Raw genomic sequence first — 15,694 nt, 5'->3', positions numbered from 1 at the left:
GCCAAACAAAATGAATGAAATATTCAGTTGGTGAAAAGTTGTTGTTTTTGTTAGAATAGGTTCAAAATCCATATTTCTGCACTCTGTCACACACACCTCCACACACACAAATGTTTATCCGTGCATTTAAGTGTTGAATAAAAAAGATTACATACTAAGGTTTTGTCAGCACCCTTATTTCATTGTGTTACATTATGTTACAACGTACCCAGACTATGTGGTTAATTGTAAAATTTCACTCATGCCATGCAATTAGTAAATAAAATAAAAAATAGCTCTACTATTTAATAACAGAGACATGCAGATATTTTGGATTGCAGTGTGTTACAACTATCCGTCTCCCCCACTTGAGCAGGGATGGAAAAATACACCCAAAAACGTGATGCTCACCTTGGATCATGATAGAGAAATCACAGAGAGGCTGCTGCAAGATTTTATGTCATCATTTGCACAAGTTTAAAATTACTTTTGAATAGGTTCATTTACAACTATCATAGCTTTGAACATGAAAAGTCAATCATTTTTTTCGTTATCATTTTACATAAATAGATTTTTTTAAATTCACCGGCTTTGAAAAGTTACATTTTCATTCATTTCCATTAACAACGTGTCGTTCAATTAATATGACTCAGCTCAGCTTTCACACTAATTCAGCAAGTGTGTGAGTTCAATGCATAAAAGAAAATTGGTATTTATATTTGGAGCCCTGAAGCAGTGGGAAGACAAGACTGGCGGTGTGTGTGTGTGTCTCTTTGCAGCGTACACAGCAGCGGGAGGGCTGCAGGTCGGTGACAGCAGACAGAGGCGGCGCAGCGACGAAGCTCTGCACTTTTCAGCAGCGATCGCTGTTGGTCTCTGGCTGCCTCAGCTGCAGTACTTCCGACCTTTAACACACGCACAAGACCGTTAGTGAGGATGGAGCCTTTCTTCTTTCTGTACCAAGGTAGAGGAAGTCCCTGATCAGGAAGTTCGTTTTCTCAGATGGTAGTCAGCTGGGAACGAAGGAGGCGCCTCTTCTCTGAGGGATCCACTATTTGTAATAATAGTTTAATTATGCCCGAGCTCAGCTTTGGATCCTGCGTGTTGCTGCTGCTGCTGCTGCGTCTGAATCGGGGTTCTTCTGTGCCTGTATTTGGAGTTATCTGAGCAGGCGGGTAACATCGCGTCCAGGTCAAATGACCGTCCAACGCTCGTGAACGTGATAAGAATTAACTGTGACATGGAAAAAACGGGACTCGACGGGATCCTTTATTGTTTCCTTATCAACTCAGCCTGTATGATTTGTGCCAATGGTAAGTGAAGTGACATGAAGGAAACATCGGAGATAGATTGGCATTAAAAAGCTCCTTCAGCTAAGCGCCACTTGCCCTGCTAATGCTGACACTAAGCAGCTTATCCTTCTCTAATAACATGAATAGATAAATAAAATGCTTTCACTTAAATAAAGCCAGGGGAGATTTTTGGATACCTCAGTAGAAACGTGTCAGACTATGAAAAGGATGTGATTTAAATAGGGGCAGATGAAAGACCAATCTGCAGAGGAGGGCATTACTCATTTAAAAACTTGCAAAATTGCCGTCTCACCTTTTTCTCTCTTCTACCCTTACACACCAAAGCTACATTTACTGAAGTCCCTAAAGATGTGAGTGTGGGGGAAGGAGATGATGTTAAAATGCCCTGCGCCTTTAAAGCTGTCAGCTCAGCACCCATGTCTTTGGAGATCCAGTGGTGGTACCTGAAGAAAGATATGTCTGAAGATGAGCTGCAGATCACTGCTCCGGCTAACAGAGCCAAGGTACTTATAGCCCTCACGCATATGTGTGTGTCTCTGTCTCTACCCTGCATCATCTGCACTACAATTTATTTTAACATCCTTTAAGCATTAACACTGACTATATTTGGGAATACTGCTAAAGCATTTCTCCACATTTCAGTAGCCATAAGCAGCACTTGTTGAACCATTTTAAAATCCACACATCACTCAGACTTTGGGCACTTGGTGATTGTCAACATTATCTGATAGGTCTGGTGTTTCAAGCCACCATCATGAGCGCATATGGAAATTCATTTCCCCTTCAGCCCATTACAACATGTAGCAGGGGGGAAAGAAAGCAGAAGAAAACACACCCAAGGGACAAAGAGAGAGGAGAGAGGCTATCAGCGGTGTCTTTGAGACAAACAGCTCTGCTTGTGCCATTTCCTCTCTCTGAAACAAAATGAAGGAAAACTCGTGTTGTTGCCAAAATGTGCAGCTGACATTCAGTGAGATTTTCAAAACTGATAAAAGTATCTCTTTTTTTAGGATGTTTCAAGAGAAGCCACAAAAATAAGTGTAAGTACCCGCTTTACTGTCCCGTTGAAAGTGTTTTATTCCCTGGATTTGTTCTATGATATTCACACTTTAGAGAGAGCATGAAATTCTTTCTGGCACATGAAGATTGATCTGCGGCAGCACAAAAGTGAGGCTCAAAGATTCCTCTTGTGCACATTTAGTTTATGCTAAACTAGCAAATAATATGTTATATAGGAGTTAGTAACATGTGTCCTTATTAGAGATAATGAAGGCTTTATAAATCTTTTGTGTTGATGTGTTGAGCAACTAATGAAGAGTCACATTTTGGTGGTTAGTCATAAAACATGGAACTACAGGTCGATGAATAAAATGCATAATAAAAGCAGATGTTACTGAGGCATTGCCATTTTTTCCCATGATCTCTGTGCTTGACTTTCAGACTGTGCGTGTTCAGGGCAATGCCATCTCTCACAGCCTCAGCCTGTCCAAGGTGAAGAAAGAAGACGAGGGCGTGTATGAGTGCCGTGTTTCTGATCTGTGGGCTGATGAAAGTCAGGAATTTAATGTTCATGCTACACTGCATGTCACACTGGCTGACAGCATGGTGGCTGAAGAGGCTGTGTCACACATTCAGAACCGTGGATCACTGAGGAATACCATCACAGCTTTGGGAGGTGCCTCATCTTGGAGGGCCACCTCTGAGCCTCGCAAAAATTTTGCAGGAGGTCAAATGCCAGGGCTGGGGAAGCAGCGGGTGTCTCAAGAGTCTCAGCTTGGTCTCCTGTCTCCCTTCATATCCACCACCTCAGTGGCCAGGTCATCAGCTTCACCCCTGTCAGGAGACGCAGGCATCCTCAGGCAGCAGTATGGGGCTGGTGAGTGAATGCTGGAGGTGGGTGGAGATGAAACAGAGCTACAGTGACCCCCAGGTGTTCTACAATCTGAGATTAAATGGTGCAGTTTATCTCAGACTGAGGCTGCTGGTCTGTTTCGAGCTTCATCTGTCTTAATAAATTAAATAAAAGCAAATGTGCTGTTTACCTCGTAGCTTTGTTTATCTACAGGTGCACTTCTATAGTTTACAATACTTTTTTACTTTTTGTTCTCATAACCCATTTATATGCAGTGTTGGGAAGGTTACTTTTAAAATGTATTCCATTACAGATTACAGAATACATGCCCCAAAATGTATTCTGTAACGTATTCCGTTACTTTACTCAATGACAGTAACGTATTCTGAATACTTTGGATTACTTAATATATTATCATGCTTTTTACAACAACGTGAATGTACTATTGCTGTGTGATTTATTACTGTTACTGAAGGTCCGCGACTCCGAACTGTAGTAAAGGGACCTCTGACTAATACGGCGGGGTCCCTGTCGGCTCATAGCCGAAAACTAGCTTTACTTTGTTGTGTGGGTCAACTTTTCTTGACAGAGAGAGGCGTTGAAAGGCTGCTCCAACGGAACTTATTGTTTTCGGAGGAAAACACGAACACAGCGTACAGTCGAGTCTTAATAGCTTACTTACAACTGGGCTCGTCAGGCACTCTTCTTGGCTGCAGTGGTTATTATTATATTTACATGTTTCCAGCTCCCGTTTTTCCTCGATGACAACTCGTACCTTTCCACTCCCCTTTTTCTCCCTCCTCGCGCTCACAGACACATAACGTGTATGGCAGTCCATTCTCCCTGCAGCACGGACTACACTGCCCATGGTGCTACATTCTTTAGAGCTATGCTTGTAGCATTCTGCCTGTTAGCTTAGCACAACAACAACAACAACAACGAAAAGGCGCTCTCTCACCCAGGAAGCACACAGTCGCAGAGAGAGAGAGAGAGAGCGTGTCGCCCTGTAACCATGGCAACCGTAACGCTGCCGCCTGGAACAACAGAACGTAGCTGTCAAACAAAACCCAAACAGTGCTGACCCGCGACGATATGAAACAGGAAAGTACTGCAGTGTAATCCATTTATTTCAACAAAGTAACTGTATTCTGAATACCACCTTTTTAAACGGTAACTGTAACGGAATACAGTTACTCATATTTTGTATTTTAAATACGTAACGGCGGTACATGTATTCCGTTACTCCCCAACACTGTTTATATGCCCATGGCAACACCTCTCATGCTTTTCAAATCTATTCTATTCAGACGAGCACATTTTTTGACGTCTCTACGCATGTCTAACACCTATTTTTAGTTAGAAGCTTGGCAGATGGTTAGCAAGGGATGGGAGGGGCGGAGAGTTGTAATCTGCCTCCCTGTAATTCATCTCCCTGCCCCAGTTTTGTTCGATGAAGCGTACTTGTGAATAATTAAAACTCATAGAAGTCTAGGCGCTCTGCTGATGTAGACTGCAGCTGGTCTGAATTGTATGCAGATCTCATGTATTGATTTGAAGTGCCTTTGCGTCGATGTGAATGTACTATGTTGGTAAATGATCAGTCTTTAGACAAAACGGTTAGGGTTAGGGTGTGTGCTTGTTCCTTTTAGGAAACTGTCACTCGTCAATATACCGTCATTCAGTGACTTCTCACAACGGAAGGGAGCAACATCTGATATATGTGTGTTATATTATTAGAAAGTATTTGAACAAAAACAGAAAACTAGATTTCGTCTGAAATACATGGATGATAGCTGGATCTGGAGAACTTACTCTTTGATTATTTGCGAGAAAATCAGTTAAAGTGACTGTTTAGTGGAATCTTTTACAAATTCACCTGATAAAGAAGAAAGTAGCAGAAGCAGATATATGTCAAAACTTTCACATATCTGTTCAGACCCTCCTGTCACTATAAAACACACTGCTCCCAACAAACTGTAATAACTTCAGACATCTGGAAGTTTGTCATCCTTCAGTCAAGTCAAGTCAAGTCAAGTTTATTTATAGAGCACATTTAAAAACAACCAAGGCTGACCAAAGTGCTGTACAGTAAATACAGATAAAAATACAATAGAACACAATTTCGTAATAACACCTCGCTGATAAAAATAAAATAAAAATATATAAAACAAATAAATTAAACCTTTCTAAAAGCCAATGAAAAGAGGTGAGTTTTAAGAGCGGTTTTAAAAGTTTCTAGGCTTTTGGAGAGTCTGACGTGAGGAGGTAAACTGTTCCACAGTCTGGGTGCAGCCACAGCAAACGCCCTCTCTCCCTTTGTCTTTAATTTATACCTGGGAACATCTAAAAGCATCAGGTCGGCTGACCTCAAAGATCTCCTGGGGCGATAAGTTCTAAGGAGTTCTGACAGGTAAGAAGGTGCAGTGCCATTTAAAACCTTAAAAGCCAGCAATAAGATTTTAAAATCAATCCTAAAGGCAACTGGGAGCCAGTGGAGAGAGCAGAGAACCGGAGTGATGTGGTCTCTTTTTTTTGAACCGGTCAACAGGCGAGCGGCAGCGTTCTGCACCAGTTGAAGGCGATGTAGACAGGAACGATCTAGGCCAGCATAGAGGGAATTGCAGTAGTCTAGCCGTGAAGTAATAAAAGCATGGACCACTCTTTCTAGATCGTTCCTGCAAAGGTAAGACTTGACTTTGGCTAAAATCCGCAAATGATAAAAAGATCCCTTAACTACAGAGCTGATTTGTTTATCAAGTTTAAAAGCATTGTCAAAAATAACACCAAGACTCTTAATGGAAGAAGTGCAATCGGAGGTTAGGGGTCCCAAAAAGTCAAGAGAGAAGTTGGGATCTTTAGGAAGCCCAAACACAATGACTTCAGTTTTGCTTTCATTAAGGTGTAAGAAGTTAAGAGTCATCCAAGTCTTAATGTCAGACAAGCAGGAGAGTAGCGGCTGCAAAGAAACATTGCAGTTCAACCTCAGAGGGAGGTAGATCTGAATATCATCGGCAAAGATGTGGAAGGACACATTATGTTTACGGAGCACATCGCCCAGAGGGAGCAAGTACAGAATAAACAACAGGGGGCCTAGTATGGACCCCTGAGGTACGCCACAGGTTAAAGGAGCTCTGGGAGATGACAGTTCACCAAGGTGAACAGAAAAACTCCTATTATTCAAATAGGACTGGAAAAACTTTAAGACAGTGCCCTTTAAACCGACACAATGTTGAAGGCGGGATAGCAGTATGTTGTGATCAACAGTGTCGAAGGCTGCTGTCAGGTCCAGGGTTACTAAGACAGCAGCACAACCAGAGTCAACAGTTAAAAGCAAATCATTAAAAACTCTCAGAAGGGCGGTTTCTGTGCTATGCCGAGCTCTAAAACCAGACTGGAACTTCTCATAGAGATTGTTGTTGTCAAGAAATAGCTGGAGCTGCGTGAGGGCGGCTCGTTCCAGTACTTTAGACAGAAAAGGGAGGTTGGAAATGGGCCTATAGTTAGAGAGTAGGGATGGATCTAGATTAGGCTTTTTAAGGAGAGGTTGAACAACAGCGTGCTTGAAGGGTGTTGGAAAACAACCAGAACTGAGGCAGGCATTGATCAGGACCAGAAGGAAAGGTCCGACTGAGTCCAGAACCTGCTTCAGAAGCCGAGAGGGGATAGCATCGGTGGAACAGTTGGTAGTCTTAACCTTGCAGACTATTTCATGCAGCTGAGAGAGAGAGATTGGTTCGAACTGATTAAAGGCAGAATGGCACAAAGACAAAACACAGGGATTGGAAGGTGAAGATGGAATGACAGACTGCAGGGAGGAAATCTTGTTTACAAAGAACTTTAGAAAGTCATTACAGAGGGTGGCAGAAGGTGTGAGGCTGGTGGATGTGTAAGGATTTACAATGGAATTTAAAACACGAAACAGAGTCTGAGGTTTATGGACACTACTGCTAACCAGGTTTGATATGTAGGAGGACTTGGCCTCTTTAACGGCTTTCTGATAGGTTGAAAGAGAGTCTCTGAGGATATTAAAAGAAATGTGCAGCTTGTCCTTTTTCCATTTTCTCTCAGCACACCTACAGGTGCGCCTGAGAGCATGAACAGAGTCTGTAATCCAGGGTTCAGCGTGAGCTTTGGGACGGAGTGTTTTTAGGGGAGCGATGAGGTCCAAAATAGAAGTACATGTTGAGTTGAAAAGAGCAGTTAAATCTTCTGCACACAAGGAATCAATCCAGTCCACCGTGGAGAGCTCAGAGTTGCTAAAAGCAGCAGAAAACTGAGATGGTACATGGGTATTGATGATCCGGTGACGGCGTGAAGGAGGTTTAACTGCAGCATCAGAACAATGTGCAGTGGCAGAAAATAGAACAGGAAAATGATCGGAGATACACGCACTCTCACAAATTTCAGAGATGTGGATACCCAAGCCGTGAGACATGACAAGGTCCAAAGTGTGACCCTTCTCATGTGTGGAGCCAGACACACACTGAGTAAGGTTGAAGGAATCCAACAGTGAAACAAAGTCTCTAACCAGGGGTTTAGATGGACAGCACACATGAATATTCAGGTCACCAACAATAAGAAAATGATCGAAATCTACTGAAAGCCCTGAAAGGAATTCCCCAAACTCACTGATAAAGTCCTTGTTAAATTTGGGAGGACGATATACCACTGCAATCAGTAACGGAGTGGATGAGTTTAGTTTAAAAAGCTGTAGTTCAAAGCTGGAAAAAGAGGAAAAAGAAATCTGATGGCAGTCATAAACAGATTTAAAAACACAGGCGAGGCCTCCACCTTTGCCAGAGGACCTGGGAGTGTTTAAAAAACAACAGCCTGGAGGAAGAAGCTCAGAGAAAGCCACAGTCTCACCAGCGCGTAACCAGGTCTCCGTCAGGAACATAAAATCCAAGTCGTAAGAAGAGCAAAAATCCTTGAGCAGAAACGTCTTATTGGAGAGGGATCGAGTGTTGATCAAAGCCATAGATAAGGTGAGATCAGTAGCTGTCATCGGGGTTGATATGCGGGTGAGTGGGCATAGGTTAGAGTTTATAGCACCAAATCTGCGGATCCGTGGCTGTAGGAGAGCCGATGACCGAGGACCCGGAACGGAAACAGCGAGCGACGGACCCGGAGAGTCACGCAGGAAGGGAGCAAACACCAGGCGTGGGCCGGAGATGGCAGAGAGTCGCCTACCAGAGGAGAACGCCGCCGCCGGCATGGCGAGGAGTGAGCCAGATGACCGAGGGAGGCGCGGGCCAAGAAGCGGGCCTACCGGTAAAGCCGGAGCAACAGCAGGCGGAGTTTGAGAGACGGTTTTCACCCAGGGTCCTCTGGGCTGGAGTGAGCCCCTCACCGCAGCAGAGTAGCAGAAACCCATCTGAGCGAGGGGAGGATCAGCCAGGCAGGAGAGTGATAGAAATGCCTTTGTGCGAGCCAGGAGACCACTTCACTTCCCTCGTCTTCTCCAACGTTTTTTCCGGTGTAGCTTGGGAGGGAGGAACCAGGTGCGACGTAGGTAAGGTGGAATACCATCGAACAGTGGAGGCACACCGCTTGTTTGTCCATCAAAGACAGAGGACAAAGGTGCTGACACTGCTGAGTCTCGAATAATAAAGAGAGTTTGCCGGTCATAAGTCCGGAGCGAGTTGATTTCCACAGTTAAGGCAAAGAACAGCAAACAAAAAACCAAAAAACAGGAGGAGGAGTGACGGCGAGCCGAACATACTGGCGCCATCTTGGGGGTGATTCTGACTCTGCAAAATCTGCCGGCCTCTTTAACGGCTTTCTGATAGGTTGAAAGAGAGTCTCTGAGGATATTAAAAGAAATGTGCAGCTTCAGTGCCTGGGTAGCTTGCAGTATGCCCCCAAAAGCAAAAAGCAAACAACGATGATCTAAGAAGTTGTGAGGTCAAGTGTCCACTGTTCATTTATGTAAGCAGCATCTGTTAGCTGTCTTCTAGATTATTACTGAAAGGATCCATAAAAGCTCCCAGCCACAAGCTTCCATTGCTGCTGTGAAAGCTTCTGACTATTTTAGACATTTCAGCTGTGTTATGGAAAAACTTTGGTGAAAACACTTGGCCGCTTTTCCTGGCTCATATCCATTTCTGTGAACAACCAAACATTATAAGTGGATGGTAACAGAGGTATTTATTATACTTGTATGTATTTAAATGCATGCTGTTAACACTCCTGCATACATCTGGGTGACTCAGCTTTTTAGTCTTGTTCATTTCTGATCTGTATCTGTTGTCTGGAGTTGACATCACTCAGAGTTGTGATCTGTGTCAGAAAAGGTTCTCCAGAGCTTGTCAGTGAGAGACCAGAGCAAGCAATAGAGCGTGATTACACGAGGGAAGCATTTCTCCTGACCTCAGAATGTGGGGAAGCTTTTTCTTTTTGCAATTTTGGCCTCGAAGAGTGCAGAGGCAGGTGAATCAGTGTGAAGCTGGGACATGAGCTTTGAAGCTGAAACTGTGATTCACAATCAGAAGGAAATTATGATTCAGCGGCTTATTGGGAGGGATAGAGGGTTATTGATTGCTATGCATGCTTTTTCCTAATATTTTGTTCGGAGCAAACATTTCCATACAGGAGTTACACAATCACATTTGCTTCCTTCACTGTAAAGATTTGTTCTCTCACAACTTCATTTGCTTTCAAAAGCTGGATTTTTTCTGGTGTACTTCTGTTTTATTACTGCACGGTACTGACTTTTTGGACTTTTTAAAGCAAACTGGCCTTTCTTATAATCAGAACGAATCGAATAGACACATAAAAAATGTTCAAATACTGGGTAGTAAAAATATAATAATAAGATTCAAACAGTCCAGTGAATGTACTACTGCTGTGTGATTTATTACTATTACTGAAGAATACTCACCACACCAACACCAACTAGATGTTTAAATCTTAATATAAATGAGTAACAGTAGGTGGACATTAGGTAAGGCTGCACTTTTTGCAGCGATCTTGTATATAAAACAGGTCCGCGACGCTGAACCATAGTAAAGGGACCTCTGGCTAATATGTCGGGTTCCGTGTTGGACTCGTAACCAAAAACTAGCTTTACTTTGTTGTCTGGGTCAACTTTGCTAGCGAGAGACAGACAGAGGCGTTGAAAGGCTGCTCCAACAGAACTTATTGTTTCAGAGGAAAACACGAACACAGTGTACAGACGAGTCTTAATAGCTTACTTACAACTGGGCTACACTGCCCATAAGGTTACATTCTTTAGGGCTATGCCTGTAACACTCTGCCTATTGCTTTCATATTAAATCATTTTTTGAACAATAATTTTTCATTATGTGGGCCGCAAGTAGGGGTGACATAGGCCGCTAGATTCAGACACACACATTAGAGCCTCTTAATGCGTGTTTTGTTTGGGTTTCCAATGACGTGGAATTATCAAAAATAGAGAGGGCATAGCCTAACATATGAAACAGGAAAAGACCGCTGTGTAATCCACTTATTTCAACAAAGTAACTGTATTCCGAATACCACCTTTTTAAATGGAAACTGTAACGGAATACAGTTACTCATATTTTGTATTTTAGATTTTGGGCGATCGTGGCTCAAGAGTTGGGAGTTCGCCTTGTAATCAGAAGGTTGCCGGTTTGAGCCCCGACTTGAACAGTCTCGGTCTTTGTGTCCTTGGGCAAGACACTTCACCCGTTGCCTACTGGTGGTGGTCAGAGGGCCCGGTGGCGCCAGTGTCCGGCAGCCTCGCCTCTGTCAGTGTGCCCCAGGGTGGCTGTGGCTACAATGTAGCTGCCATCACCAGTGTGTGAATGTGTGTGTGGATGGGTGGATGACTGGATGTGTAAAGCGCTTTGGGGTCCTTAGGGACTAGTAAAGCGCTATATAAATACAGGCCATTTACCATTTTAAATACGCAACGCCGGTACATGTATTCCATTACTCCCCAACACTGTCAAGGTCACATCTAAAACCTGCAGGACACCAGCCCTTGAGGCCTGGAGTTGGACATCACTGATCTATTCCAAATCGAAGAGGATTCTGTAGTTTGCAGATGTTGCTGTAATTATGACTGAGCAAAATAATTTAGTTAAATATAAGCATACTTTTCATTTTCCAGACTCTGGAAGTTCAGGTTACGTTGTCCAGGACCTCTTAGTTTGCCCAAGTCTAACACTAGTATGGTGTTGGTGGTAAGGGGAATTTGGAGAAAGAGGACTATGTTACAATCATTAATGCTGTGGTTGATGACAGATGATTCAGTCATTGAAGAAGAAGATAAAAAGCGTTGTAGGATGATGAAATAACAAAGGACCAAGGTGGAGAAGGAAACTAGAACTGAGGCAAAGCAAAGGAGCAATATGAGTTAGAGTGTGAACAACTATCTGATCATTGATGTACATCCAAGAAAATGGAGATGAAACAGTAGCTGTGGCAACTGGCCCTTGTTGAAAAATTGAAAAACTGAGAGGTGATTTACACGTTCTTGAGTAAGCTGAGAACAAAAGCTGTAAAGGAAGCTGTCGTGTTAGCTGATGAGTATGTTCGCGCATACTCATACATCCAAGTCTTACATCACCAAGTGCAATGCAAAGTGTTAGATCCATGATTTAAAATATGCTGCCACTGGAGTCTAGAGCAGTGGAAACATATTCTCTGGAGTGATGCCGCACACTTTTCCACCTGGGAATGCCGCTTTGCTCCTCTCAACAGACCCTACAATTTCCATTCCAAGATGCTCAAAAGGAATGCCGATGACAGGGAGAGGTTGGAGTGCAGCGCTGATGGAAATTTTAACAGATGCTATCTGACACTGTGGGCAACTTTTACAAAATGGAGCCACATCTTTGCTCAGACCAGGCCAGTAAAAATGGCGTTTGATGCAAGCTGTGGTCTTGGGCAGCGCACTCAGAATCTCAGAGTGGGTATTGACTTGCTTAGCCTGTGCTCTGGTAACGGCTACATGGCATTGCTGGATCTGATCGGACTCCAACAAATCAAAAAGCACAGGAAGGTCACGCCCATAAGGCAAACTGCTCATAACACACATATAAAGCAAATGCATCTGATCCTGAACCTTAATGAACCCAACTAACAAAACCTCAAACAAACATAAGACAAACTGACCTGCTGAAATGACACATGAACTTAAATACTGGCTTAGGTACACCATATGACACACAAGGGGAAGACAAATGGCTGCCATATAATCTACTAACACAAAATGATTAAACAAACTCCAAACACCCCCCAGGCACTGAAGCATTTGGTTTAGTCCAATGAGGCTTTCAGCAGTACTTCAGATCAATTAGCCCTCTGCCACACCTTTTACCAATCAGGGAGGAGAAGCCAAACCCCCAGGTTACTCAAACAAAGAAAGATGAATTAATATAACATAAAACAGAATTTTGACCATTGTTTCGTGTGGCCTCTTTCACTGCCACGTGACATGTGTACACTCCCTATGAACATTGTATGGTGTGATGAAAAAAATAAATTTAACCAAGAAATTATATTGGCTAATAAGTAAAACATATTTAAAGCAGTAACTGTTCAGTAAACTAAAGCGAAGCAAACTATTGGTGAGGTGTGACCGTTGGGCTGTATGTGTGGTCCAACTTGTGGACGATGGGCATGTCGGGGAAGTGGACCCCAGAGTCAGTATCCTCCTCCTGATAGTCGCCCTCTACTGGCTCCTGCTGGAGGGCAGGTGCTGGGAGGGGTTGCAGGAAGATGGGCCTCGCCTCACGCAGATAGGGGAGTGGATGCCACCCGAGGGCCAAAAAACTTCACCATTGCCTGTGAGGCATCCACTATCCCCACTTTGCCCACTTAGGCATGGTGGAAAGAGGAGAGCTGGCAGGGTAGGGAAGCCAGGTGAGTGGAAGTGGCCAGCAGCTCAGGTGCAATGTCAGGGTCCCCAGAACCTGCCAGCATGTGATGGGACAGGTGATGCAGGTAGAGGGATGAAATGAACACCAAATTGGTTAGACAAGCCTGGGTAGACATAGCCCCGTGTAGCCTAGCCAGCAGGGAGTCCGTAACCTTAGTTACAGGGAGTCAATGAGCAGGGAGTTCCTGCTAGGTGTTCTAGCTCTTTCTTGGCCTTCCCAGAAAACAACACACAAATAAACACTGACTGCCCCGGCTTCAACAGATAAGCCATTAGTTTCTACATTACTGCTCGTGAACTTGCAAGACTGTGGGAACAGGGGGACGCCCGCGACATCAGAGAACTCACTGGCCTCAGGCAGCCACTGCCAGGATCCGCTGTCTGTGTGAAATGTGTGACCATGGGCAATATGCCAGGGGAATGGCTGGCTCCAGGATCCCATGTGAGCACGAAGTGTGCAACCCGCAAGACCGCAAGACAAGGCACCAGCAACTAGAATCAGTGTAGCTTAGAGCTTTTTTTTCGGCTGCTGAGACAGGCTCCCCACCACAAAGGTAAATGGACACACACTGCTACTACACATTGAACTACACACTATACACACACTGTACATGCATGCACACTGCCAAGTGGAGATCAAACCTCAACATTGAAGTTTACCGAAAGCCCACACACACGGACCAGTACCTCCTTTTTGGCTCCCACCACCCTCTGGAACACAAACTTGGAGCAATCAGGAACCTGCAACACCAGGAAGAAAATGTTCCCTCTAAGCCAGAAGGGAAAACGAAGGAACACACACATGTGAAGTAACCTCTTAAAATGTGGTTATCTCAATTGGGCTTTCATGAAAATAGCGAAGATGGGTAGGAAAGAAGGTTTCAATTAATTAGGGAGAAACAGAATGACAAATGGAACAACACTGTCATCCCTTATGTAGCAGGTTTATCAGAGGAACACAGCAGAGTCTTCTCCAAGGATCACATCTACATAATGCACGGCACAAAATATAAGAGCCACCTCGATGGGACAAGACTCCGCTGTACATGTCTGTCGAAAAGACAAAGGTCACTCTTTCAAGGATGCTGACGTTCACATCTTTTACAGAGAAGACAGATGGTTTGAAAGAGGAATGAAAGAGGCCATCTATGTTCACTGTGAATGATGATCCTTGAACAGAGGTGAAATTTCTGCCACCCAGTTTTTCCCTTCCCAGGCACCTTAACCTCCTAGGACCTGGCGTCCACATATGTACAGAGATGGGCAGTAACGCGTTACTTGATCAACAGTGCATCATATATCAGTGCGGGAGAGAGTATGAGCGTGCAGCGTTTAAAGCGTGGAAGTACTGACCTTACTTTGAGTTTGATTCCATAAAAAGTGACAAAAACATTAGTGTCCGCTGTGCGTGGGAAGAAAACTTCTTTTTACAGCGAAAAAACCCTAAACTTCCAAGCAAACACCGAGTAGCTACGATGTAATGGGAAACTCACAGAGAAACTCGCGGCTTCTTCCACTGACCGCGGCACACCTGCACCAGGGTAAACCTCCGCCTGCCCCACTCCTGCTTTACAGGTGAAAATAGAGCAACAGGACCGCTGAGTCTTTGACTTTATTTATTTTCTGCTGTGTTTTACTTGCATCTATTTGAAAGAGTGAGTGTAAACACACACAAAAAAAATTATGTGCTGGAATGTGCAGGAAATAGGTTTAAATGTTAAACTAATTTCTTCCAGTCAGAGAATGTTGCAGATAATTAAATTTTTGCTTGATGCATAAAGTTAAAAGATTAAAACAAGTTTTAAAAAGAGACTTTTCCATTTGATTACATTTTGTACGATGGATTATGCAGAAAAAGTAGAATTGGGCTGACAGATCTATCGCTTTATCACCTATTCAGGGTGTAAATCGTGTTTTTAAAAAGTAACGAAGTAACGAAGTAACTAATTACTTTTTTGGGGGAGTAATCGGTAATTAGTTACTGATTACTTTTTTCAAGTAACTTGACCAACACTGATCACTACTTAGAAATGACTGTCTGTTAGCATGGTTATGTTTTTTAAATATCAGTGTCACGGCTGCCGAGGCGAGCCGTGTGGATTTAGAAGGAGGACCCAAGATGCAGGCAGTGGATGAGATACCGTTGGTTTTATTTACAGAGGTGTAGTGGCAAACAAACAGTGGGGCATAACAAACAACTAAAGACACCTAAACAGGGAGAACTAAAAATAACAGACCTGGGAGCATATGACAACAGATGATGAATAGCAGAGAGACGCAGACGAGGAACAGGACACCGTGGAACACAGGGTAACAGACTGACACGGAGGAACACAGACGAACCGGCAACAGGCAGGAGAACACACAGGGCTTAAATACACACACCAGTAATCAGGGGATGAGAGACAGGAGGGCAACACAGCTGGGAGGAATCTGGGCTGACGGGACAGGGGAAACGTAAACTGATCACACTCACATACGATGCGGACCTTCACAATAAAACAGGAAACTCAGACACATGGAACCAGACAAGACATTGAACTAAACAGACAGATTCACAAACAGATGGGGTGACACCATAGACAGAGACACAGACTCAAAGGCAGACCAAATATAACACACAGAACTCAAACAATAATAATCATCATCATAAACTAGAAAATGATAACTAAAAGCGCTGGG

The 15,694-nt window shown here is 43.7% G+C and overlaps 1 protein-coding gene across 1 annotated transcript in view; it reads left to right on the top strand.

Annotated features, from left to right (window-relative positions):
* The first annotated feature begins 742 nt into the window (after positions 1-742).
* vstm2b (V-set and transmembrane domain containing 2B) overlaps positions 743-15,694 on the top strand; it is a 33,337-nt gene continuing 18,385 nt past the window's right edge. The window contains exons 1-4 of the mRNA XM_076887360.1: positions 743-1,292; positions 1,617-1,795; positions 2,303-2,332; positions 2,733-3,168. Coding sequence (XP_076743475.1) covers positions 1,220-1,292; positions 1,617-1,795; positions 2,303-2,332; positions 2,733-3,168 — 718 coding nt within the window. The 5' untranslated portion in view covers positions 743-1,219. The remainder of the gene's footprint in view (positions 1,293-1,616; positions 1,796-2,302; positions 2,333-2,732; positions 3,169-15,694) is intronic.

The sequence above is a fragment of the Maylandia zebra genome, linkage group LG1, assembly GCF_041146795.1.
Source record: "Maylandia zebra isolate NMK-2024a linkage group LG1, Mzebra_GT3a, whole genome shotgun sequence".
NCBI classification, from domain to species: Eukaryota; Metazoa; Chordata; class Actinopteri; order Cichliformes; family Cichlidae; genus Maylandia; species Maylandia zebra.
Note: the sequence above shows the minus strand (reverse complement) of the source record. Positions and strands in the feature narration are given on the sequence as shown.